This window comes from Ochotona princeps, chromosome 6 (assembly GCF_030435755.1).
Source record: "Ochotona princeps isolate mOchPri1 chromosome 6, mOchPri1.hap1, whole genome shotgun sequence".
Lineage (NCBI taxonomy): Eukaryota > Metazoa > Chordata > Mammalia > Lagomorpha > Ochotonidae > Ochotona > Ochotona princeps.
The window spans coordinates 28,336,610-28,364,429 of NC_080837.1; the positions used below are offsets into that span (position 1 = coordinate 28,336,610).

Here is a 27,820-nt window from a genome sequence, read left to right on the forward strand (position 1 = left end):
GACTGCTTTCCCAGGCCACAAGCAGGGAGCTGGATGGAAAGTGGAGCTACCAGGACCAGAACCGGCGACCATATGGGATCCCGGCGCGTTCAAGGCAAGGACTTTAGCTGCTAGGCCACGCCGCCGGGCCAATGAATAGTTTCCTGAAGGAAATTACAAAGTGTTCAACAGAATCAATAAATAATTAAAAAAAAAAAAGACTCCTAAGTGGATATACAAATGACAATTTCAGTGATACCAGGGCAAAGCGTCCTAAAGTCTCTAACAACAGCAACAGCAACAAACCAGCATCGGTCACAAGATGGAAAAGGCCCAAGAAACGGGTCACATAAAGGAAACTCTGACGATGGCTCTCTGATGACTGTAATCAGTGAAGTTTATAAAGTTCACACGTGAAAAAGATTTAAAAAAAAAGTGGTGGAAAAGAAAAGAGGGCTGGAAAACAAGGGTACAAAATTGCCCTCATTTTTCAGAATAAAGAATCAAAAATTGTCTCAGATAAAAAAACCAAGTGGCCTAGAGGCTAAAGTCCTTGCCTTGAACGCCCCGGGAACCCATGCGGGCACCAGTTCTAATCCCGGCAGCCCCACTTTCCATCTAGTTCCCTGCTTGTGGCCTGGGAAAGCAGTCGAGGATGGCCCAAAGCTTTGGGACCCTGCACCCGCGTGGGAGACCCGGAAGAGGTTCCTGGGTCTGGCTTCTAATTGGCTCAGCTCTGGCGGTTGGGGTCACTTGGGGAATGAACCAGTGGATGGAAGATCTTCCTCTCTGTCACTCCTCTCTGTATATCTGACTTTCCAATAAAAATAAATAAATCTTTAAAAAAGATAATAAAAATGTAAGTTTCTGGGGCAAATGTTTAGACTCGCTGTTAAGACAGCCATGCCCATATTGGAGTATCTAGGTTCAACACTTCCTACTAACGTAGACCCTGGCAAACAGCATTGGAATCCTCTTGTCCACAGAGGAGACCTGTTTCTGGCTCCTGGAATCAGCCTAATCCAATTCCAGCTACTGAAGATCTCATCTCTATGTCTCCTCTTCCTGTCTCTCTGCCTCCCATATAAATATTACTACCACTAATAATATAAACATATATACAAACATTTAAATATATATGTATGCCTGCAAATTGGTGAGTTTCCACTTTGGCTGCACTTTAGAATGATCTGAGAGTTAAAAAAAGTATTTACCACTGGTTGGACCTCACCCAAAATGAACTAAATCAGAAGCTCAGAACCTATGACCTGGTCAACTGCATTTTTGAAAACCTCTCCAGATGAATAATGTGCAACCAGGAATGACAACCACTTTAATTAAAGTCATAAAGACAACAGCTAGAAGAATGCAAAAACAAACTGCTGACAGTGTTTACTCCTAAGGAATAAGGAAGTTCTAAGCTATTTTCATTGTTTTATGGTGGAAAAGAGGAAGGAGGAAGAGGAGAAGGATTTCATATGGAATTAGAACAAGGTTTTTCAATCTCTGTATGACAGACATTTCACATGAGAGAATTCTTTTTCTTTGGTCTCATTTGAGAGACAGACAGAACGCCCATCTGCTATTTTTCCTCCCAAATGCCTGCATTAACTGGGGCTAGGATGAGAACTCAGGCCAGGTGAGAGGAAGCCAGTGACCTCAGCCACCAAGGCTGTCTCCCCCGTCCTGCCTTGGCAGGATGCAGGATGCAGGAGCCAGACCTGGGAATCAGTCCCTAGGCTCCCAAGGAGAAGTATAGGCATCTGAACCTGCTTCCGAAGAGGTCTCTGTTCAGAGGTTGTCCTACATACTGGCAGATGTTTAGTTATATAGGGGGCCTCTGAAGCCCTCTAAATGCCAATAGCACCCCTCCCAACTGTGACAATCAACAACTTCTCCAGATACTGCCAAATGTCCCCAGAAGGGCACAACTGTACTGGTTTGAGAACCACCAGATTGTTAGAATAATTGCGCATCATAGTTAAGCACTTGCTTGGACTGCAAAGAAAGCTCAAGGATTTGGACCAACATTAGGGTAAAGCATGTAAATGAAACCGCATTTATTCAGTGCCAAGTCTTGAATTAAAATCAAATGTACACATTTTCAACAGTGCACAAGGCCTTCCCTCAGAGATGTTCCAAGCTGTGGGAATTAGTTCCATTACTGAAATAACAAAATGTCAGAGAAATCAAGTCTTTACAAAAGAAACCGCAGGATCTCCTGGCCAGTAGCCAGGCTCTTGCCAACTTCTTTTAAATGCAAGAAAACACTTTTCTCATACTGAACAAAAGAGAGAAGACCCAGCCAAATATAACCCGAGGCTGCCAGCCCAAGTTCATTTTAGTCCAGAAAATATTTGAGCATCTATTACAAGTGCTGGGAAACAAAGACTAGATTTTTAAAATGTTAGGTAAATAAGTAAAGGAGAAATACATTTTTAAGGGGGAGTTTTGCTTTCTGTATTTACACCATCATATGGAAATACAATTTTCTGTGCTCCCCAAGCAGAGCCATAAGAAAAATGTATCCACTTGCCCTTGAGAAACACTAGTCCAGAGACATGCCATAAATGAAAAACATTGATTTCAAAGATGCACCATGACAAAAAGAAAGCAAAAGACATCACATTTTCAAATTATTATACTGGTTTAAATAAAAATGATTGTGGCTAATTTTACCTGATTTTTAAAAAAAATTTAAGGTGGCTACTTGAAAAATGAAAATCATATTCATGACTTCTATTTGCAGCTCATGATTTATTTCTGTGGGAAGTGTTGGCATAAATTCTTGTTACGTTAATAACAGTAGCTATGACATATTTGGGCCTTTTCTCTTTATTGTTTTTCAGCAAGAGCAGTAACATACAGCATTAACTCCCAACATAGATGTGATTATATGAAAGTGCTTGGAGCAGGGGAAATGGGGCTCAGCTGCATGTGACTTGGTTTGGCTGCACACTGTGCAACCTCATTTAAGTTACTCAACCTTTCTGAGTCTCATCTGGGAATTGGGGTTGATGTCCTGTCTCACACACATGGCTTGTCTATATTCACAGCAGTGCCAAACTGTCTTCCTGAATCTGGCATTGAACTGTAAGAGGAAAAGTCTTGGAGGCTCTTTGTTTAAGTGCCAGTTCAACAGCGAAAAGGACTGAGTAGCTTTATAGCCTGTGGGATCATTAACTAACTTTGGATCCATAGAGAGGGTCTTTCCTATCAATAGCACAGCTAGGAGGGAAGCCATCTAGGGGAAGCTAGGGCAGCTACGTGAGGACTGTGCCAGAATACCATCAAGACCCTCTATCTGCTGGTTTCCTCTCCAAATGGCTGGGCCAGGCTGAAGCCAGGAGCCTGAAATTCCAACCTCATCTCCCACATGGATGACAGGCGCCCAAGCACTTCCTCCACTTGCCCAGGTGCGTCAGCAGGGAGCTGGATCTGAGGTGGAAATGTTAGAGGAGGAACCAGCATTCATACGGGATGCTGGCATTCATACAGGATGATGGCATTGCAGGCAACAGCTTCACCTGTGGGCCCTGAGGTTTTCCTCTTAAGATTCTTCAGGGTGAAAACCATTCTTTGCAATCATACAATAGGTGACTATGCAGTTTCTTGCTCCTACCAGTAAACCTGGTGAAACGAAAACCCAAACAAGTTCCTGCAGCTGTCACAGGACAGGCAGCTGGCAAAGCCAGGACACAGACCCAGTTCTTCGAGTCTCAAGTCTTGGGGACTGCTGTAATTTCAGATGTCTAATGCAGTGTTCCTGCAAATGAACTGCACTCAACTAGGGTCGCTCTCTGAGCCTCTAGGACAAAGTGCCTTACACTGGGATGTGTCTCTGTGCATGTCACTCACAGGGCTGTGCTGATTCTAGTACTGCCTATGAACAATACTTTATAATAAGAAAGCGGGATGTGGGGCCTGACGCCATGGCCTAGTGGCTAAAGTCCTCGCCTTGAACAGGCTGGGATCCCATATGGGCGCTGGTTCTAATCCCGGCAGCCCCACTTCCCATCCAGCTCCCTGCTTGTGGCCTGGGAAGGCAGTAGAGGATGGTCCAAAGCCTTGGGACCTTGTGTGGGAGATCCTGAAGAAGCTCCTGGCTCCTGGCTTTAAATTGGCTCAGCTCCAGCTGTTGCGGACACTTGGTGAGTGAACCATTGGATGGAAGATCTTACTCTCTGTTTCTCCTCTTCTCTATATATATCTGACTTTGCAATAAAAATAAATAAATCTTGAAAAAAAAAAGAAAGCAGTATATGGCTTAAGGCAGGAAAATGGCATCCTCTGCAAGCTCCTTTCCATTACAAATGAAGACTTTCTGACAGACAGAGAGCAGTAGCTGAAAATAAACATTTTCTCACATGGTTGGTTCCCTTGGTTCTGCCCCTCCCTTCTCTGCTTACTCTGGTGGGATGGAGGGGGGTGATGAGAGGGTGCTGGCGAGGGAGGTGGGAGGGCAGGAAGGAGTGTGAGGAGGTGGTGTGACAGCAATTACTGCTGGAATGAAGAAAATGTTTTTGAAAAATGTCCGCTGGGAGTATTGATCTTCAGAAAACAGTGGTAAAATCATATTTTGTAAATTCAGTCCATATAGCTGTATATACACATAGACACACATGTTCATTTATATGGATTCATATTCATTCTATGGCTTTTTTTTTAGATGGTTCTGTGATGATTCCAAATAAATTATTTTTTTTTCAAAAGGAAGTTACTAACAAAATGGCCTGAAAAAAAGTTACTAAAAAACCCAGCTTGGACCTTGCGTTTGCCACATGATAGTTCTTGACACATAGTTATTGTGCGCTAAAAACACCTTCAAAGAGATTATTATTATTATGCTGGGAGTTGATTCAGTTCACTTAGAAAGTTCTCTATGAGTGCTTGACTTAGAATGGGAGTTAAGATGATTAACCAGCAGTGTTGACAGTGGCCTGTTAGTTATCTCTACTCCTGCAGCTTCATGGCAAAGAACAGATTTACATACATGTCTACTGTGAATATGTTTGCTGTGTTGCAAACACATCTACTCCAGGACAGAGCTAGCATGGAATCACACACACCTAAGAGTCTATAGATATTTGGTTCATATTACCAATGATGCAGATTCTGTGATGTTTCTATTTTAATGTTAGGTTTCAAATTCAAACCATTTTCAACCTACACATTTAGGCACATCCTGATTGTTGGTAAAAACATTGACTTTTTTTTACATGCATGCATACTTCAAGTTTGCTGTTGTCACCACAGACACATAGTTCTCCGTTACCTAAGAGGCTGGGAGCCAGGATTTTTCATTCACTTAACAAGTACTTTTCAAACCATCCATCCTGTGCCTGCCTTGTGACAGGCAGTCATTATTTTCATGTAGCCTGTTTGATGTGCTGTGTTAGATCTTCCAAAAAAGCATGTGACTTTAAATCAAGCCATCAGATCAAGACAATTTTTGCTTTTCTAGCCTCATGTAAGGCTGAACATTAGATGCTGTAAAACCACAGGAGTCCCAGCTTCTGATAAATCATGTGTTTTAGCAAATGATGAAGTGATGACAGTGAGGCCTATAACTAGATGTGGATGTGGAACTAGGAAGATCTGGCTCAGCGAACCCTGGCTCAGCCACTAGCTGTGCTTCCTAAGAGAAGCTACTGAACTTTCCTGCACCACAGTTCACTCATCTGTAAAAGCTGGAGTTCATAAGTTTATAGACCTCACAGTCTGAACAGGTGAGATGATACGTCTAAAGCACAGATCTCAGTGCTGGCGTTTCCAACTGCTCAGGAAATTAGCTAATAGTAGGAGGAATAATGATGATGGTGATATTTACCTGGGTCAAGGAGCTCTTTTGCTTGGCTGGAAAATCTAAAATACATAGAAGTGGGACTGGTACTGGGGTTGTGATCCCATATCCAAGTGCCTGCATTCACGTCTCTGCTTCCCTCCCAGTAACAGCTTCCTGTTAATGCACACAGTGGGAGGCAGCAGGTGATGGCTCCAGCAGCTGGGTCCATGTGGGAGACCAGGATTAAGTGTTTGGCTCCTGGCTTTGGCCTGGCTCAGCCTCAACTGCTGCATGCATCTGAGGAGTGAACCAATGGATAGGAAATTCTGAGTATGTGTATATGTGTGCGTATGTACTTGTGCCTGGGCTGTCTGTTTCTTGTGATTGTTCTTCAAATAATAAATGAACAAATAATTTAAAATGCATAGAAGAAACTGGCTGATTATTACTAACGTTCTAGTAAATAGTGTCAAACATAAAATTATTTCAAGAGTAATCTGTTTCTGGGCTGGTTTTGTGGCACAGTAAGTAGAGCAGCACCTGCAATACTAGCATCCCATATGGGTGCTCTTTCAAGTCCCAGTTGCTCCACACCTGATCCAGCTCCCTACTAATGTGTCTGGGAAGACAGTAAAAGATGATGCATGTGCTTGAAGTCCTGCACCCCAGATAACCAGAAGCTCCTGGTTTCTGGCTTTGGGCTGTTCCAGCCCTGACCATTACAGCCTTCTGGGGAGTGAATCAGCAGACAGAGGATTCCTTCTCTCTCTCCTTCTCTTTCTGTAACTCTACATTTCAAATAAATATAAGAAATCTTTAAAAATACAGATTTAGGAGTTGGCACAGTAGCACAGCAAGCTGATCTTCCACCCAGTGGTGCTGGCATCCCATATCGAGGTGCTGGTTTGTGTCCTGGCTGCTCTACTTTCAATCCAGCTTCTCTGCTGATAGCCTGGGGAAGTGGCAGAGGATGGCCCACATCCTTGGGATTCTGTACCCACATGGAAGATCCATAAAAGGCTCCTGGCTTCAGATCAACTCAGCTCTGGCCACTGTGGCCATTTGTCTCTCTTCTCTTTGTATAATATGCCTTTCAAATAAAAATAAATCTTAAAAAAAAAAGACCCAGTTGTTTCAAGTGTTTTTGAAACACATTAACCCATTTCAAAAATTAAAATGAAATAACATTTTAACATGATGCACTAACTTCCTGTTGGATTTGAGGGGGTCATAGTAGCCAAAGTTTGCAATAGAATTTTACCAAAGACAAAGAAAGTTCAGTGAGTTTGTACTAAGCACAGAACAAACCCTGACTATTAATGTACACCTTATTTCTCTTTCTGAAAAAGGGCAGTGCTGACAAATTCCAGTTAATTAGAAGCAGCTGATAACTCTGACATTTCCTTCACTCATTACAGATTGTAATGTTGCTTATTAACTGTGTAAAACACATATTGACCATGGCTAAAGGCTGCTTGTTAGTCAAAGAAATTAAAATGTCTTGGGCCTGGCACAATAGTTCAATTAGCTGATCCTTCAACTCTAAGTGCCAGGATCCCATATGGGCACTGGTTCATGTCCCAGCTGTTCCACTTCCCATCCAGTCTCTGCTTGTGGCCTGAGAAAGCAGTGGAGGACAGCCTAAATCCTTGGGATCCTGCATCCATGTGGGAGACTGAAAGCTCCTGGTTCCTGGCTTCTGATCAGCTCAGCTCTAGCTGCTATGGCCATTTGGGTAGTGAACCAGCGGATGGAAGATCTCTCCTCTCGTAAATCTGTTTTTCAAATAAATAAATCTTAAACAACAAAAGGCTCTCTAGTGAACTTGGTGGTGAATTTGATGGTTGTGTTTCTAGGAGCTGTACTCACAAGGGCCACAGGGTCATTGCTGCGGGTTGCAGCCAGGCTGAACTTCGTCACGTGCGTGTTGGTCTCCAATGCCTTCGCAAAGTCCTTTAGGGTTGGAATGGGAATGTTCTACAATAGAAAAGACAGCATGAACAGATGAACCCTCTACAGCTCATCTGCACAGAGTTACTGACCCACAGCTGGACAGCTCATTACATGGCTCCTTACCCATGCCCCAGCAATGAAGCTTTCCTAAGCCAACAGCACCCCTTACTGCCCAGTCAGGGAATCTAACACAACGGCATTTTGGGCACCATCTGTCTTCCACAACTAAGAAACTAAGCAAACGCTAGCCTTCCCTCTTTTTCCTTTTCATTCTTTGTTTACTGTGGTTTCTCCCTCATCCATGCCTTAGACATGCTCTCCCTGGAAATTACTTTCATCTTTTTCTTGGAGTAATTTCTACTCATCCTTCAGGACTCAAGTCACGTACCATCGTGGCTCACTGGCTCTCCTGAGAGAATTAACTTCCTTTCTGAAATCCCGTAACATTTTGGGGCTTATGATACCATGTTGTAATCATTTGCATAAGGTTTTTTCCCCCCAATATGTTTCTTGGAGTAGAAAAGATGAACCTCACTCATTCTTGTACTCTGTCTTCTTGAGCTAATCGCTTGAGAGCACTAACAGAGGTGGACATGAGGCCCGATTGCAGACCACTCTATGACCTCAGCAAGTTCATCTCTTTAAGTTTCTCCAAAGATTATAGTAGACAATAAATTTAAAATATCTAGCAAAGGACGTGGCACAAAGAGAATACTGAGTGAAAGTAAACCGTTATTCTCCAGTGCTTAGAACTGGTCCAATAAGATGGATAAAACAGATTTTATGTGATGTGCTTACTTCCCTCCTCCTACGCACATACCACCCATCAGGAAATGAATGGAGGTGACAATCTGTGACTTCAAAGGCCCCATAAAAAGGCACTGTGGCTTCCTGTTTGCTCTCTCATAGAGCACTGGCTCTAGAGGAGGCCCAGCTGTCATGCTGTGAGCACACTCACAAAGGCTGATGGAGAGACCCCTGGGATGAGATGCCGTGTGTGTGTGTGTGTGTGTGTGTGTGCATGCATATGCTTGTTGACAGCCACATGGATGAGTGTGCCATCCTGGAAGAGGCCTGCATCACTGCAGTCTTGACTGAGACCCCTGAGCCAACTCCCTGCTCTGTCACTCTAAGATTCTTGACACCCCAAATCTGTGTGTGAAATAACCAAGGCTTGTTATTTGAAGCCCCTAAGTTTTGCAGCAATTTGTTATTCAGAAATGGATGTATCACCATATTTGATCTAAATGTGCTGATTACTTTCAGTGTAGAAATTCTAGAAACCATTCCTTTAAAAAAAAATCCACCTGTGGGGCTGGTGTGGTGGCTCCAAAGGCTAATCCTACACTTGTAAGCACCAGCATCCCATATGAGTGCAATTTCATGTCTGGCAGTTCCATTTCTGATTTAGCCTCCCTACTTACGATGTGAGAGAATGTAGCAGAGGATGGCCCAGGTCCTTGGGCCCCTGCATCCATGTGGGAGATCCCAGAAGAAGCTTGCTGGGGTCCGCGCGGTGGATGTGGGAAACAGAAAGATGTGAAGAGCATTGCTTCCTTGTGGCAGGGCCGCGGGGAGCTCCCTGCTGTGCAGCAGGGCTCGGTGGAATGTTGCTTTGACCACTTGAATGCAGCCCGCTTCCCATTGCATGGACACCGGACTATCCCACTGAGATTTCTGTAATTTATTTAGGCATTGTCTGCCTCTGCGGAGTTAACAGTTGACGTATGGTATCTGTGTGAGCTTGGAAGCTGATGTTGCTGATGTTGCTTTTAGCAATAAGGTTTCTCACTATTGCTGCCATGTGCTGCCCCCTTTGATCCTATGCTAATCAAAGGCGTAGTTTAGAATCCTCTTCCATTGACCCTATGCTACTCAAGGGTGCTAGTCTCCAGGTATGGAGGAAACCCATTCTTTCCCTCTTTCTTTGATCTTTGGGTCCTGCCTCCTGTGTTACATTTCCTCCCTTAGCTGATTCAAGACCAGCTGTAGAAAGAGGATTGTAGTAGGAATGTGTTATTGATTGATAAGTACCAGCATGAATAACATCCTGCCTTAGGTGAAACAAACAGCAGAATTGGCCTTAGTAACACCCACTTGACCATGATGTAGAAAGTCTGAGCCAGAGTTTAACGGATTCTGTATAAATAAAGTGGACGGCTTTATTGCATTCACAATCATTATGGAATCCTAGTGGTCCGTCTCTTTCTCTCTTTGCACCGACTCCACGCACACTTCACGAGTTCCAAACCCTGGGCCGGAGCTGGACTCCAGCAGAAGCTCCTGGTTCCTGGGCCGGGGCCATGGCCTAGTGGCTAAAGTCGTTGCCTTGAACGCGTCAGGCACTGGTTCTAATCCCAGCAGCCTTGCTTCCTAGTCAGTTCCCTGCTTGTGACCTGGGAAAGCAGTCGAGGACGGTGCAAAGCCTTGGGACCCTGCACCCATGTGGGAGACCCGGAAGAAGCTCCTGGCTCCTGGCTTTGGATCAGCACAGCACCGACCATTGCAGCACTTGGGGAGTGAATCATCGGACAGAAGATATTTCTCTCTGTCTCTCCTCCTTTCTATGTATATATCTGACTTTGCATTAAAAAAAAAGGACTCCTGGTTTCGGATCAGCTCAGCTCTGCTTTCGTGGCCATCTGGGAAGTAAACCATAAATGGACAATCTTTCTGTTGGTATCTCTCCTTCTTTCTATAAATCTGCCTTTCCAGTAAAAATAAAATCTTTTCATCAGAATTTCTTGCCTGTAAACAGACTGAGTGATGGAAACCCCGGGAACAGGAAGGTACCTTGATGTTGTTGAGGTTGACTTCTTGCAGGCTGGGATCGTTGGCTTTCATCTGCTGCAGACTGGCTTCCACATTTGTGGGGTTGGGGGGCTCCTCAAATATGGGCTTCACCTTTTCACCTTTGACCACATCTGAAACACAAGTTTTAGTTTTAAAAAGAAAATACAACGACCAGCATATCAAAATCAGAGATCACCTGCCTCTGCTGACCGATATGAGGCTTATTCTCCAATAAGAAAGCAGGGGATTGAGTCATGGAACAGAAGGCTGACAGTTTTCAGCCCCAAGGAGAACTCCAAGCAGCTGACACAGCATGCAGTCAAAAGCGCTAGAGCCAATCCCAGCCCCTGAAGCTGCATGGATGGTTACCGAAGCTTCATTGAAACCTTTTCCAGTCTGTAACTCCCAGACCTTAGGATCTGGACAGCCAAGGAGACACCGTAATGAGTCTATTTCCCACACCTTAATATCCCTATGGCCCTATTCCAGAAGGCTTGAGAAGAGACACAGAGAAAAATGAATGGAAGAGCTCTCAAAAGAAATTAACATTTTGGGAATATATATAAAGAGTTAATATCCCAATGCATACAGAACTGCTACAAAACTGTAAGGCAAACCAAATGGGATGAACATAGGGCCAGAAGGATCCATTGGCTAACCAAAAAATATAAAGGTAATTAGGAGCCAGTGCCATGGCAGAGTTGGTAAGCCTCCATCTGTGGTGCCAGGATCCCATATGGGCACCATTTCATGTCCTGGCTGCTCCATTTCCAATTCAGCTCCCTGTTATGGTGTGGAAAAGCAGCAGGGGATGGCCCAAGGCCTAGGGACCCTGCAATCATGTGGAAAACCTAGAGAAGGCTCCTGGCTTCTGGCTTCAGACTGGCCTAGTTCTAGCTGTAGTGGTCATTTTGGGAATGAACCAGTGGATGGAAGACCTTTCTCTCTGTCTCTCCTTCTCTTTGTAATTCTGCCTTTGAAATAAAAATAAATAAATCTTTTTTGAAAAATTAAATGCCAAAATGAAGAGTGAGATCTTTTATTAGCAAAAAATATGCAATAACAGGTATCATTCAGAATCAGCAGCAATGTGGAAGATAAAGCATTCTCATACATTATTGGCAAGATTATATACTGATGGAAAAACATTCTGGGACAGGAATTCAGTATTATTTGCCAAAACAATTTTTCATTGAGAGAGAAAGACAGCAAGCTCATATTTGCCAGTCTACTGCCCCAAATATCTGCAACAAGCAGGACTAGCCATAGCTGAATCTGGAGCTGGGAACTCAAACTGGGTCACCCATGCAGATGGCAGGGAACCAAGTAATTGAGCCATCATTTCCTGCCTTGCTGGGGTTTGCACTAGCAGGAAGCTGGAGATCAAATCTAGTGACTCTAACGTGGGACATGGGCATCTCAAATGACATTTTAACCACTAGGCTAATGCCTCCCCTTCTCTATCAACATCTAACATGTGCATCCTCTATAACCCAGCAAGTCTACATTTAGAAGTTTAAGCTACAGGGACTGGCATTGTGGTATAGTTGGCTAAGCCTCCACCTACAATGTTTACATACTGGCATTGGTTTGAGTCTTGGCTATCTGAGTTTTTATCTAGCTCCCTGCTAATGCATGTGAACAGGCAGCAGAGGATGGCCCAATTGCTCGGGCTCTTGCACCCATGTGGGAGACCTGGAGGAAGCTCCAAGTCCCTGGCCTCAGCCTGGAACAGTACCAGTTGCTGAGCTGTTGAGGCCATTTAGGGAATGAACCAGCAGATGGAAGATCTCCCTTTCTCTGTCCCACGCCCCCTCTCTCTCTGTAGCTCCACTTTTCAAATAAATAAGAAATAGATCTTTTCAAAAAAAGAAAGTCTAACCTGCAGGGAAACAGCATAAATATATAAAGCTAGGTATTTCGGGATGCTTCTTGATATGCTACGTTGATTCTAATACATTATGACATATAACAGCAAAATGTCTACCAATGTGAAAATGATTCAGTGAATTATAACATCATTATGTAACAGACAGTTATTTGTTTATTTAAAGAATGAAGTAAGTTTATAGGTACTGATATTAAATTACAATTGGACAGAAAGGGAACAATATGTGTCGAAGCTAAGAAATTTATGTACCAAATGACTAGCTGAAAGCATGCTGTCAATATGTTCCTTCTTGATGTTGAATCTAAAAAGATGAGCATTTTTTATCTGAACATAGAAGACTATAGAAAAAAATTAAAAGACCCTAGCATGAACAAGACTCAGGGCTAGAAACAGGCTTGGTAGGGGAACTCTGGGGATTCTCCTGCTGGGAGGCAGCTCCTACTGGTGAGTAGAGCTGCAGGTGTGGGTGAACTAGGCTGGGCAAGGCTTAGCATCCATCGGCATGTGTATAGGCTAGGTCTGGAACGGGCCAAACTGAGCTAGGCTCCAGTATCCTTTGTGCTTGTGAGAGCCAGAATGAGTGTGAGACAAGCTACAGCACCCACCAGTACATGTGAGAGCCAGGTTTGTGGGTAGGCCAGGTTAGGTTAGGCTGTAGCACCCATTGGGAAGAGCAGGAATGGGTGCAGTCCAGTCATTCTAGACTGCAGCAAACACCAGGGAGTGCCAGGACATGGGACTGGCCACATCAGTCTGGGCAGCAGCACATTCCAGCACACATGAGATCCATTGCTGGGAGCAGGCCTGGTAGGGGAACTTGGGGAACTGCCCTACTTGGCTACAACTCCTTTTGGTGAGCAGGAGAGCTGGGGCTTGGAGCAAGCCAGACCAGGCTGGGTTGTAGCATCCACTGGCATATATTTGATCCAAGGCTGGGCATGAACTAAGCATGGTTAGTCCACAGCACACACCAGCACAAGTGAAAGCCAGGATGGAATGCAGGCTAGGCCTGGCTAGACTGTACCACCTGCCAGTTCACATGAGGGCTGTGGGTAAAAGTTGACCAGATTGGCCTAGGTTGGGGCCAAGCTGGACTGAGCCAAACTATAGCAGCTGCTGCTGAAAGCTGAGACTGGAACAGGTCATTTCAGACTAGGCCACAGCACTTGATGGCATGTGAAAGATTCAGGGCTAGGAGTAGGTCCCTGCTGAGTCACTGCTTCCATGGATAAGTATGAGAGCTGATACTGGGGCTGGGTCAGGCTGGGCTACGCTGCTGCACCCTCTGGTGTACACCAGAGCCAGAATGGATGTGGGTCAGCTGGGATAGGCTGCTTTACCAGTTGGTAAGTGTCAGGATTTGGTATGAGTCATGTCAGGCTGGACTGCAAGTATGCCTCGGCAAGCACAAGATTCGGGGCTGGGAGCATGTCTATCAGGGGAACTGTGGCACTCCCCTGCTAGGCTGTATCTACCGCTGGTGAGCATGAGAACCAGGAGTGAGAGTGGACCAGGCTGGACAAGGTGGTGGCACCTGTCAGCACATGTGAAGGCGGGTCTGGAGTTGGGTCAGGCTAAGCTAAGCCACAGCATCCATGGGTGTACATGAGAGCTGGACAGGCTGAGGGCTGGGCCTGGCTAGGCTGAAGCAAAGGCTGGCACGTACAAAAACTGGGGCTGGCCTGGTGGGAGTTATCTGGGGTCACCCTAACTAGGCCATAGCACTTGCTGCTATGTGTAAGGACCAGATCTGTGGCAGGTTCGCTGGACCAGGCCACAGCTCCTGTTGGTTCATGTGAGAAATAGGGCTGGGAGAGAGCTGACAAGGCAGCTGCATCTACCAGTACGTGTGCTTGCTGGTGCAGGTGACAGACCAAACCTGACCCTGCACTCGTTGACACAAACCTGAGTTCAACCTAGGCAACGTTCCTCGGAGGACTCTGCAACTAGACTGCTGGACTCCAGCCACAGGGAAAATTAAACAATGTGTGGTCGAATCTTGGAGTACATATATCAGAACTGGGCCTCCTCAGTTGCTGATGCTTGTGCAGTGAACAGCATGCCAAGATGCTCAAGAGGGACATTATGTTAGTTTATCTAGACCAGTAAAGGATGTCAAGTGCCTCATAAAAAGATGGAAAGCAGAACAGGTTGGACAATTCTCCTGGCCAAGCTTTGCAACATGTTCCTGGGCCTGTGGCTGCACTAAAGTGGACTTTGTCAACCAATAGATCTTGGAAAGATTTTTTCAACCCCAGAGCAATGAAACCAACAACTTATTAGAACCATCAACACCACATCAACACCTTTGGAACATTCTTCTCCACATCGGGGTCTCTAGGGTGTCATCAAAGGATCGTCCCCTTCCCTGGATGCTGATGTGGTTTGACAGCAAGGAACGGCCCTCTCCCTCTCCTCCCTTACAGACACAGAACTAAAAGAAATAAATAAAATTTTTTAAAAAGGCTAAAAAATGTGTCATATTGCATGCCTCCATATCTTGATTCTCCCCACCCTAACCAGAAGCCTACATAGGCATGTGCAGTCAACTATGTAAAAAATACTAAAAAGAAAAAAAAATTAAAAATTTTAGAGTATTGCTCACTGACTAAATGATCTACTTTTTTCTTTTTTAAAATTTATTTTTCATTGGAAAGTCAGATTTACACAGAGAAAAATCATCCGTCTGCTGATTCACTCCCCAAGTGGCTGCAATGGCCAGAGCTGAACTGATTTGAAGCCAGGATCCAGGAGCCTCCTCTGGGTTGCTTACACTGATGCATGGTCCCAACTCCTTAGGCTATCTTCTGCTGCCTTCCCAGGCCACAAGCAGGGAGCTAGATGGGAAGTGGGGCAGCCGGGGACATGAATTGGCACCCATGTGGGATCCCGGTGCACGCAAAGTGAGGACGTTAGTGTATGTGCTGCCGAAGCGAGTACAAGGTGAGGACTTTAGCCAGAAGGCTATCATGCCAGGCCTCAAATGATCTACTCTTTGAGAGTTCAAAAATATACAAGTGAGCTAGAAAGTGTCTTCCATCTCTGTCATATGGAATGAAATATAATGAATTGGAGAGAAAATGTAAATTTCTGTGAGTCTTCTCACATCTGGATCACAATGCATCCAAATTATCTGATTTCTGGTCCATCCTTATCCTGGACAGAGAGGTTCCTCTGGCAAGGATCATCTTCTACCTTTGTAACTTAGCCTAGAATGTTTCAGCCACATAGCAGGTATTTTGTAGGTGACAGGTGATGGACTAAAAGAGAGTCCAATTAACTGTATATCTTTCCAGAAAATGCTGACAGAAGATAGCAATCTGAAACTCTCTGTGCCGATAAGTCCATGCCAGAGAGTCTTTCACATTCTCTGGGGAAGTGGATATTCAAATTCTTTTTTTTTTAGGTATTCAAATTCTTTTTTTTTTTTTTTTTAGAGGAAGATCTTCTGTCCGATGATTCACTCCCCAAGTGAGCCGCAACGGGCCAGTGTGCGCCGATCCGATGCCGGGAACCAGGAACCTCTTCCGGGTCTACCACATGGGTGCAGGGTCCCAAGGCTTTGGGCCGTCCTCAGCTCCTTTCCCAGGCCACAAGCAGGGAGCTGGATGGGAAGTGGAGCTGCCGGGATAAGAAGCGGCGCCCATATGGGATCCCACGGCTTTCAAGGCGAGGACTTTAGCTGCTAGGCCACCATGCCGGGCCCAGGTATTCAAATTCTAAGGACAAGTTCCATCACTGGAACAAAAAGATACTCAAACATACTCAACATGAAGCTCTGCATCATACAGCATTAACTACATAGCATTTAAATCATCATTTTGATTTTCTGGCCAAACAGACTTGTCAACACTCTTGTCTGGGTAAAACGCACTGGCTGGTCCTGGTTACACTCGCTGACAGCGCTCACATGACTGGTGATTCTACTATAGAGCTCCACGATCCTTGGCGACAGAAGATAAAACCTACAATTCAGCAGTTCTCTCTCCTGCCAGCAACCCCTGGAGATGCCCAAGCATCACAAAACCAGACTCCACATCCACTTACTTCTTACGGGCCCTTTGCCACCTTTACTGTTGGTTGTTTCTTCGTCAAACTTTGGATTGTTGAGCAAATTGTGTACTCCGAGAACAGCTAAAAACAAAGACAATTGATTAATGAGAACTGAGATCAGGGAACACTTTAGGATGTCCACACTGCTAACTACTCCTTGAAGAACAATGTTTTGTATCTTAAAGAGGAGTCTCCAGGCTCCCTTTTTTGACTGTATGCAGGGCATGTTTAGCATCACACTTAAAAAACCCTCTGTTCAAGACTATCAACAATCTTCACATGTTTTGCTGCATCTAAACACATGGAATCAATTCGATCTGAGGAACAACGGTCTGGTTAGATTCTCAAATTATTGCAAATCTGCTTGGATTTATTAGTTACATAGACTCAATGCTTCATCCTTCCTAACTGTAAAATGAAACACCTTCCAAGTTCCCTTTTTAAGATTTAACATTATAATACATACTATTGTCTATTTTTCTATAGCCAAAGAGAAACAGCATGAGCCATCTTCAAAATCCTACCACTCCTGCCTCTCAGTACCAAAATTTGCTGACTTTTCTCAGTCCAGAATATTCCAGGTGGGAAATAAGAAACAAGAGCAATAAAAGGTCAGTGAAGCCTACTGAGATTTTTAGTCTCTGATGTTACATGGAACTTGCACCAGGAGGCAGTGTAGCATGCATGAATCAACTCTGGGGGCAGATAACCAATACAGGTTATCACAGTGGCTGCCCATGCAGATTTCCCAGTGCTGCTCACTGCAGCAAATCCCAGAAGAGATAATAATTTGTCAGGAGGTAGCCAAGGGTCACCCTTGAAATCTTAACATGCTCTCTCATAGGCTACATAGCAAGGGGGGAGGCGGCCAGCTCAGCACAAGAGGCCAATGGTTATGGCCAGCAGGTACATACATGGGTTAGGGTTGTGGAGCAGCCAGCCAGAGTTGGATTCCTGGCTGTGTGACTTGGAAATTTATTAAACTCCTGTGAGTTTCATTCTCCTCACATGTAAAATAGGGACACATGTACCTATCTGGTACATACAGGCCACTGGCACCACACAACAAACTGTCTTCTGGCTCTGGCCCTACACTCACTAACAACTTGTGATGGTATTTTGGCTCCCACTGCCAAGTTTCAACTTCTGTTTGATCTGTCTCTTATGACTCTGGTCAAGGATTAGTCACCCTTGCCGCCCTGTTCCATTCTGATTGCACCTGTGTCTGCTAAGATCCAATTCCCAAATCAGCAGGGCTGAGAAGCTTTTTTTTTTAAAGATTTATTATTATTGGAAAGCCGGATATACAGAGAGGAGGAGAGACAGAGAGGAAGATCTTCCATCCGATGTTTCACTCCCCAAGTGAGCACAACGGCCGGTGCTGTGCCGATCCAAAGCCGGGAACCAGGAACCTCTTCCAGGTCTCCCACTCGGGTGCAGGGTCCCAAAGCTTTGGGCCGTCCTCGACTGCTTTCCCAGGCCACAAGCAGGGAGCTGGATGGGAAGTGGAGCTGCCGGGATTAGAACTGGCGCCCATATGGGATCCCAACGCGTTCAAGGCGAGGACTTTAGCCGCTAGACCACGCCGCCGGGCCCAGGGCTGAGAAGTTGACTCCAGATGGTGACCAGAGGAGATCCAACCAGTCTTGGGGGTACTGTCTCAGATCAACTGCCAATTCTTTGATGAACTGCCTCTGTCCTTTTTATTTGTCACAATAACAGGGACAATGCACTAATGTCCATCAGCCCATTCACCCGCAGACTACTCTCAATTTTCCAGAAGGATCCACCTGGGAGAAGATGTTGCCATCCTACATTCCTCTAGGGAGTATTGATAAAGGAAGGAGGACAAGTAAAGGTGAACAAGCACAACTTTCTATTTTAATTGTGTCCTGGTTTCATTGCATGTTTTCAAAATCTAGTATCTTCTAAATGATTGGTGTTTTTTTTCTCTCTCCTTTCATGTTCTGGCATGTTTTGGGAATTAAGTCCTGCAATCTCCCTTTGGGCAGTTCCACTAGGGACCATGAGGCAACTCTTGGAAGAAGCAATACCCATGACAGGTTTCCCCAATAGAAACCACGAAGCTAAGACAACCAATCACTGCAGACTCCTCTTCACTGGTGACGCAGGTGCCTCAGCTCTTGCAGTGATCTCTGGGGAAAGCTCCAATATGTGCACTTAAAGCCAACACTGACATCATCACAGAAGGAAAAAGAGTGGAGGAAGACAGCTGGCTCACTTTAGAATAAGGCTGAATACCACTAGTTCACATGAGGCCTGGGGGTAGGCCAGACTGGACTAAACTGCTGCACCCACTGGTGAAAGCTGGACTGGGGCAGGCCAGGCTGAGCCAGGCTATAGAACATGTTGGCAAATGCCAAGATGAGGGGCAGGCAATCTCAGACTGGGCCATAGCATCTGATGGAACATGAAAGACCAAAAACTGGGAGCAGGCCAGGTGGGGCAACATCAGGGACTCCTCTGCTGGACTGCTGCTTCCACTGGTGAGCATGAGAGGTGGGACCAGGGAAAGCTGCTCTTGAGGCAGGCCATGCTGGAATAGGCTGCTGCACGGTGCCAGAAAGGGTGTGGGCCTGCCAGGCTAGGCCACAGTATCTGCTAGCAAGTGCCAGGACAAGGTGTGAGTCAGCTGGACTGCAGTACTCCTTGGCAGGCACAAGATCCAGGGGTCTGGTAGGGATACTACGGGCACTCTCCTGCTGGGCTGCAGCTCCTATTGGTAAGAGTCAGGGCTGGGGACAGACTAGGCTAGTCAAGGTAGCAACACCCATCAACATATGTGCGGGCTAGGTCTGGGCATAGGTTGTACTGAAGCATTCACAGATGTGCACAAGAACCAGATGTGATGCAGGATAAACCAGGTTAGATTGCAGCACATTCTGGCACACACATAAACTGGAGCAGGGGGTGGGTCTGGTGGTGGCTATCGGAGGTCAACCCAAATAGGCTGCAGCACCTGCTGGTGTGCATGAAGACTGGGCCTAAGGCAGGATGGGTGAATTAGGCCACAGTACCCATCAGTTCACAGAGAAACGTGGCTGGGGAAAAATTGACCAGGCAGCTGCATCCACAAGTATGTGCACTGGCTGGTGCAGGTAACAAACCAGACACTACATTGGCTGGTGCACACAAGTCATCCCAGGCAAGGTTTCTTGGGGACTCCCCAGTTATATGCTGGGACTCAAATCCTGGCCACAGGGAAATCATGATATATGTGGTGCGACCTTGGAGTGCATGTGTGAGGACTGGGTCCCTTCAGTTGCTGATGCCCATGCAGTTGACAGCATGCCCAGATGCACATGGGGGACATGGCAGCCAGCTCATCTGCACCAGTGGGATATGAAATGCAGAGCAAGTTGGACCACTTTCCTATCCAAGTTTTGCAGCATGTTCCTGGGCCTGTGGGTGCAATAAGGTGGATTTGGTCAGCCAACAGACCTTGGAAAAATTTTTTCAACTATGGTGCTAAGAAGCTGACAACATCTCAGAAATATCAAAAGCACTCAAGTAATACCCTTAGAGCACTCTTCCCCATATCGGGGTTTCTAAGCTGTTATCAAATTACAATTTCCACATCCCTGGGTGTTGATGTAGTTTGACAGCAAGGAACGGCTCCCTCTACCCCACCCTGTGGACACAGGAGAAAAAAAAATTAAAGCATTTGTCCCACCCACCTTTCTCCATACCTTGACCCTTCCCAACCTAACTGGAGACCCACATGGGTATGCATTCCTCTCAACTACGTAAACAACATTAAAACTCAGATTTTAAAAATTTAAAAAAGGAGTAAGCATGGGTGCCTCTGCTGGAAGGAGAGTACACAGGAAACAGCACACAGGGGAGCACATGCTAAATCAGTGAAGAGAATAATGATCGTGACTATGTTATGAATATTAGGAAAAACAGAAAGCTAAACAGAATTCTTTAATTTGGAAATTCTGTGAGGACAAAATGTAATGAATTATTAAATATAGAAATCTCTTAGAAAGCATAGATGGCAATTTTAACCAGCTCTTCTTTTCTATATCAACACCCATTCATATTTATTTTCTGATTTCTCCCAGAATGCTTGAGTTTTGCAGTTGTACAATGATTTGGATGCTTTATAGCTAAGCCAGAGCTAGGTTCAGTCTCCAGCATTGAGCCCTATCAATGGAATGGCTGAAGTCAACTTGATATGCAGTAATAATCAACGGCTACGGTGAAACTCACAGCTGCCACCATGGGTATCAGTGCATGCCTGCAGGTCACAGAGCCAGTCAGCAAAGTTCCTGGAAGCTGAATACTAACCTGCAAGATCATAGAGTTCAGTGTCAGAGGCACTTGCCAAAGCTTCTTCCAGTTCCGGGTCAAGGGCCACTTTTTCTTCTTTACGAGTTTCTATGGGCTTTTCTTTAGGGATAAACACTCTCCCTTTAAAGCAGAAGAAAAGGAACATCGTGTGTTACTCTTTGCCCTCTTGGTCAGGTAAGTGGGTAGAGCACAGCAGGCAGTTCAAGCTGTGCAGAACTAAATCTCTCAGGCAGTTCACACGTGCCTGGGAACCCTGACTGTCAGAATGGGGCTGATGTCAGTCACCCACGAGAAAAGGGAAGGAGCACTGAGGGACCCTGAATTCTCCTGCAAAGCCTGGATTGGACAGAATCAGCAGCTTCTGCCTCCCACCACTGACAGCACTGCCCTCAGACCCAAGCAGCACACCACAGGGCCCTGCTCCAGCCCTCCTCTGCCTGCACTTGGATGAGTCCTTCTTATCCAGAAAGTGTCTGCTCAACCCCACCCAGTCCAGGAACCTGGGAACCTGAGCCTCGCTGTCCTGAACCTGCCACCAGGACCCACCTTTGCCCCTTACCACTTACATCCTTCTGAGGATAGTCATGCTGCTGTGGGGTGTGGGGGGAGGTTGTGAGACCCAGGCCAACGGGCAGCTTGGATGTGTAGGCTAGGGTATCCAGCACACAAGTGTGAGATCCTGTCAAGGTGGGTTAGACTGACATCCCTACATGGAACCCTTGGCATTCCAGGCTCACAGAACGTGTAAGCAGCAGGTAGTTTGTGCCTTGCCCAGATGTGTTCCCAGCTGCCATCTTCTGCTTCACCCTGCCAATCACCCAAACTATTTTCCTAACCCACTCACTTCTGAAAACGTTGCTATCTACATCCTGCCTCCTCCCCAGCCCCAACTTCTGGATGGCTGAACCACAATATGGGGATTCAGACACAGAATCTGCAGCTAACTTCCAGCAGGGTCAACACACCCACCTGTCACCTGAGTAACTTCTGACAAGAGTAAACCCCAGAGTCAGCAATGCAATACTCCAGGTCTTCTCCTAGTCTTTGCTAATTTTTCCTGTGCCTTTCAAAGAGATGTTTTTTTAACTTTTTAAAATGTATTTGCCCTCATTTTAAAAACTTGTTTATTTTTATTTTATTTTTAAACTCTTTAATTTTATTTTTAATTATTATTATTTTTTTAAAACTGATTTTTTAAAAAACTTATTTGCCCTCTTTACACGGACTGTGATTTCCGATGATGTGCCAAATCATCCAATGACTGGCTTATATACAACAGCCACTCAGAGCTGGACACCCCAAAAGGTGAGAAACAGGGATCTTCTATCTACCGGTGGACTCCCCAAATGCCCATAACAGTCCAGGCTGGGCCAAGCTAAAGCCAGAAGCCGGCGACTTGACATGGGTCTCCCAAGCATTGGAGCATCAAGTGCTGTCACCCTGGGATCTGCAAGCAGTGCAGAACTCAAACCCAGGTACTTGGACACACAGAGGGCATCACTCACGGCGGCTTAGCTGCTGTGGCAAATACTGCCCTCCTTTTTTCGGCTTTTCACTCGCGGGTTCCTGCTCTGGTTTGGAGCTGCTCCCATTTCTCAAGTGTAATCTTTGAAATCCTCCGTTTTCATCTTTGTAGTTTCCTAAACACTCACCTACTCTGCCTTCTCTCTGACTCTCTCTCTCTCTTTTTCTCAACATTTATTTTTATTGGAAAGGCAAATGTAATAAGAGAAGAAAGAAAGATCTTTCATCTGTTGGTTCATTCCCCAGGTGGCCACAGGGCTGGAGCTGTGCTGATTCAAACCCAGGAACTGGGAGCTTCTTCCGGTCTCTCCCACATGGGTACAGGGTCTCAAGGCTTTGGGCCGTCCTCGACTGCTTCCCCAGGCCACAAGCAGGAAACTGGATGGGACGTGGAGCAGCTGGGATATGAACTAGTGCCCATATGGGATCCTGCAGCATGTAAGGTGAGGACTTTAGCCATTAATTAGGCTGTTGCATCGAACCCTTCTGTCTTCTCTTTACTCCCTTAGATAGAGCAAATGGCTCCAGCCTCAGCCAGTGGCAGCCCAAACTCCTCATGGATTTTCCTGGGCAAGCATGGACTAACCTCCTATGGAAAGGAAAAGGCCAAACCCTAAGGTGAAACCTCACTGAAACTGCTGACCTTGCCCCGGCCCAGCCCTCCCTGTGCTGGCCATCAGGCAGTGAATCAGCAGTTGGAGGCTCTCCCTCTCCTTCCCTGTAATTCTCCCTTCCCTCATTACACGGACTGTGATTTCTGATGATGTGCCAAATCATCCAATGGCTAGCTTATATACAAGAGCCACTCAGAGCTGGATATCCCAAAAGGTGAGAGAGGAACACTGCTTGTGGTCCATCAGGGACATCCTGGAAACAAGGCATTCACCTGTCACATCCATCCTACTCCCTGCCTTGGCATCACGTAAGGCACAAGGTTTTCCAGAAGGTACACTGGGTAACAAAGTAGAAGAATGGACATAAGACAAAATTAAAAAAAAAAAAACTGCCTAATCAATAACATCTCAGACATTGGGTTTCTCCCAGACTTCATTGTCACAGTATCTACAGCCTGAAACATTTTCTTTCTGACTCTGAGGATCTCAGTTTAGAGTCAAAACAGGATTTCAACATTCCTGCTGCTTCCTGGTGGTGTGGAGGGATTACCCCAAACACAAAGGCATGCAGATGACCATAAGCTCTATAGGCTGCCTCCCTGGGAGTCCAACCAAAAGCTCCAAGCAAAGAGCATGCATGGGGGGTGAGGGGTGAGGTTGAGTCCAGCAGCCCAGCTCTGAGAACCATGGCACTTGGAGGAATCCTTCCTTGCTAACTGATGGTCTTGTTGGCCCTTCTGGAGTCCCTGCCTTCTCCCCAGCCTGATCCCATTGCTCTGTCTGGAATGTCTGCTCCCTCCTCCCTTGCTTCCCTGTGCTCCCATCTAGCCTTCTTCAAACCACACTGCGAGTGTACTGCCCTTCTGCATCTGCATGCATTACTCAGGCAGCTCCTGCATCCCTGAATCCCTCGAGAATGCGTGTGTGTCGACCTGCACAGAGAGGTGATTTGCTGTGGCCACATCTCAGATCCCTGCTCCAAGAACAAAAGACAAGTGCTCTCCATCTACTGTGCTGTGCTGCCACTAGCCCCCTGCTTAAGGCTCACTGGGATGTTAGAGGAGTTTTAATATAATTCCTTTCACAATTAAATGAGTCTGATGGCACAAAACAGCTCCATATTTCCCTGTTCATGCTTGGCTATTTGCCCAACTCATCATGGCTCCACTTGGCATTCCTAATGGTATATGATTCACTGAACACACACAACACAGAGGACAGCCAGGGTGTTGTGGAAAAGGAGGCAGTGGGCTGAGCCCACTGGCCCAGGAGCTGGCCCTACTGCTGGTCTTTATGTGACCTGTCCTTATCCCACGCCTCCTCTGTGCCCATCTCACTAAAAGGTACAGGGAGACCCAGTCCCACTGAGACCTCAGCCTGATACGTGCAACAACAAAAACCAAGTAAGTAAAATGACAGGCACTGTTACAGTGCTGTGAAAGCAATCAACAAATATCACATTAGCAAGAAGGGTCTATTTTATTTCAATTTTTTAGTGGCTAAAATCCTCACCTTGCATGCACCAGGATACCATATGGGAGCTGATTCATGTCCCGGCTGCTCTACTTTCCATCAGCTCCCTGCCTGTGACCTGGGAAGGTAGTGGAGGATGGCCCAAAGCCATCCCACGTGTGGGAGACCCAGAAGAAGCTCCTGGCTCCTGATCAGCTCAACTCTGGCCATTGCAGCCACTTGGGGAGTGAACCAGCAGATGGAAAATCTTTCTGTCTCTCTTCTTTCTGTAAATCTGCCTTTTTTCAGTAAAAACAAATAAATAAATCTTTTAAAAAAAAGAATACATTTTTTCCCCCAAATACAATGATGTATTAAAAAGGCAAAGAGACAGGAAGAGGAAGACAGATCTCTTATCTCTGATTCATCCCCCAAATGCCTATGATGGATAAGTCCGGGTCACACCAAAGCCTGGAGCCAGAACAGGAGCCCAGCCCATCCAGGTGGACAGAAAGGCTCCAACTACTGAGCCATGACCTACTGTTTGCAAATGTATCCATTAGCAGGAAGTTGGAGATTGAGCTAGGACTCACATCCAGGCACTCCCAGAAGGACATGTGTGTCCTAAGAGGCATCTTACAGGCTTTCACCAGGTCCCCAGGGGTCTATGGCAGCTGGAACTCACTATTGGCATTGCACATCCTGTGGGTCTGGGCAGCTGTAGAATGATGTGTCCCACACTTCTTTAATCCTAAGCCCAGCCGGGGGATTCCTTTCCCATTTCCAGGTCAGTCTGGCCTCCCCGTCTGTGACCATGCAGGAAGGGCCCTTCACCCCAGGGCTGCTTCTGCGTTCCTTACCTTTCTTTTCTCCCGTGAAGGGTACAAAGTCCTCCCTGTCTTTCTGTTCCAAGGCCTCCTTCTCCAGGTACATGAGGAGGTGCTCGCGGTCAAAGGGGCCGGTGGCTGCCTTCTGCGTCTGGTCTTTCTGGCGCAATCCAGCTGGCAGCATGGCGCTCTAGGACAGGTGTGAGCAGGAAGGCTGGGTGTAGGCTGGCCTGAAGCTTTGTTACCTCATGGCCTCCCCCTCCTACTTGCTGTTTGTTGGGGAGTAGGGAGACAGCCACCTCTCTAGGAAGATTAGGCCGCTCATACAACCTCAGAGACCACATTTGCTCTAATATCCCCTGCTTGGAAGATGAACCCAACAGCCCAGGCAGGACACAAGGCAGCTGGAGAAGCTCCTCTGCCCCCTGCACCCTGCCTTTTAGAACACTGTAGACAAAAGCCCACTTCTTTGCAGGTCATACTTAGAGTATCCCCCACAAAGACACGTAGAGAGATCCCACAAAGACATGTAGAGAGATCCCACAAAGACATGTAGAGAGATCCCACAAAGACATGTAGAGAGATTCTGAAGAAAGGGCCAATATGACCATTCTCTTCCTTTTTCTCTTTTAAAAAGATGGATGTTTAGACAATTAGAAAGGCAGAGTGACAGAGCAAGAGAGACACACAGAAGGAGAGGAGGCCAAGGCGGGGGAGTGAGGGAGGGCAAAAGGGGGAGGGAAAGAAAGAAGGAGAAAAGAGGAAGAATGTAGGAGGCAGAGAAGGGGAAAATGTAGGAGAAGGGGAGAGGAGGCAAGAGGGCAAAAAAGCTATCTTCCGTCCACTGGTTCACTCCCCACATTGCTGTAACAGACAGTCTGGGCCCGGCTGAAGCCAGGAGTCAGCAACTCCACAGAGGTGGCAGGGCCCAAGTACTTGGGTCATCTTCCATTGCCTTCCCAGGTGCATTAACAGGAAGCAGGATCAGAAGAAGAGCAGGCTGTTACAATACCTGCCTCTTACACTCTCAGTCATAATCTCTCCTGTAGATGCATTTGAGTAGGGAAGTGAGTGCCATGGTCGATGTTGATGCCTGTTTGATTAACCTTTGGTATTCCTTCCTTAAAAATAAAACCAAACCAGAACACTTCTCATTCTTAAAGTACATACAATGTCTAAAATATTTTATTGTATGAGTATCACATAAACACTTTCATTTTAGTTACTTATGTTACTTACAGTAAATTTATTATTTTGGATATCTCGAATTCCAAATTTAAGATTCAGATCATAAAGGCAGGTATTGTGGCATAGTTGGTAAAGTTGCTGCCGGCAACACCAGCATCCCACGTGGGTACCTGTTTGTGATCCGCCTGCTCCAACTATTTGTCTGGTTTCCAAAATCTTTTTTTCTTAAAATTTACATAAAGTGGACAAATTTCACATATATCACAACACAGATTTAGGCGCTTAGTGATACTTTCCACCCTATCCCCCTCCTTCCTTCTTTTTTTCTAGTTTTTATTATAGCACACTTTTTCATTTCAGTTCCCAATCACAGGCTTAACACTCCATTAGGTAAAGATATCAATACATAAGCCGTCCCATTTCCTTGCTAACGGCCTGGGAGAAGCAGTAGCGGAAGATGGCCCAAATGCTAAGATGAAGCTCTTGACTCCTGGCACCAGCCTGGCACTGCATATAGCCATCTGAGGCAACGAATCAGTGGACGGAAGCTCTTTATCTGTCTCTCTCTTTCCGGAACTCTTATTTCAAATAAAATACATTTTTTTTAAAAGCTTAATATCATTAGAGCCAAAGAAAGGACAAGCTCAACAAATAAGCTATGTAACTTAAAAACTCACAGACACCTGTCTTTATCACACCATAGTGTGAGGCTGTAAGGTTGTCTAGCCATTTGTAAAAGTGACCCAGACCCAATCAGCAGAACTCAGTATCTGCACCTGGGCCTAAAGGGGCTCTGCTACTATCGTGAGCCAGGACAGAACACGCCATCAATCCCCGCCTCTCATGAGCAACTCGGTCTCAGCTCCGTGTCACTAACCTCAGGATCTAGGTCATCGAGAACATTTTCCAACTGTTTGAGCTCCTCTTCGGAGAGTTTGCCAAGCAGCTCATCTTCATCAAGGTTCTTGTATTTCTCCAGCTCTTTCTGAAAGGGCAGGGCCATGGCTTCCGGATGCTGGTCTCATGGGCCGTGCACGTGTCAGTGGGCCGGCTCTCTGAGCTCACACCACTGACAAGGGGGAAAAAAGGAACACTGAGATCGTCTCTCTGTGACCAGAGCTCACTGACAGGAGACACAGCTACACTCTCAATGCAATCTACTGAACTCCTCATTCAGCCACAAGGGAGCACAATCTTTATTTCCACGACAATGTAACAACTTTTTTTTCTTTTTTTAAGATTTATTTTTATTGGAAAGGCAGATACATAGAAAGGAGGATAGACAGAGAGGAAGATCTTCTGTCTTATGGTTCATTCCCCAAGCAGTTGCAACGACCGGAACTGAGCCAATCCAAAGCCAGGAGCCAGGAGCCTCCTCCAGGTCTCCCACACGGGTGCAGGGTCCCAAGGCTTTGGGCTGTCCTCGACTGCTTTCCCAGGTCAC

The 27,820-nt window shown here is 46.0% G+C and overlaps 1 protein-coding gene across 3 annotated transcripts in view; it reads right to left on the reverse strand.

The window, feature by feature from the left end:
- Positions 1-27,437, reverse strand: part of TMOD2 (tropomodulin 2) — a 54,085-nt gene extending 26,648 nt beyond the window's left edge. For all 3 annotated transcript variants that reach the window (XR_009245599.1, XM_058665847.1, XM_058665848.1), the window contains exons 1-6: positions 27,254-27,437; positions 25,222-25,378; positions 20,769-20,891; positions 16,449-16,535; positions 10,511-10,641; positions 7,634-7,741 (exon numbers count right to left, since the gene is read on the reverse strand). Coding sequence is in view for 2 of the 3 variants with exons in the window: in XM_058665847.1 (XP_058521830.1) it covers positions 7,634-7,741; positions 10,511-10,641; positions 16,449-16,535; positions 20,769-20,891; positions 25,222-25,378; positions 27,254-27,379 (732 nt within the window). In the remaining variant the exon portion in view is untranslated. The remainder of the gene's footprint in view (positions 1-7,633; positions 7,742-10,510; positions 10,642-16,448; positions 16,536-20,768; positions 20,892-25,221; positions 25,379-27,253) is intronic.
- Between the last annotated feature and the right edge of the window lie 383 nt (positions 27,438-27,820).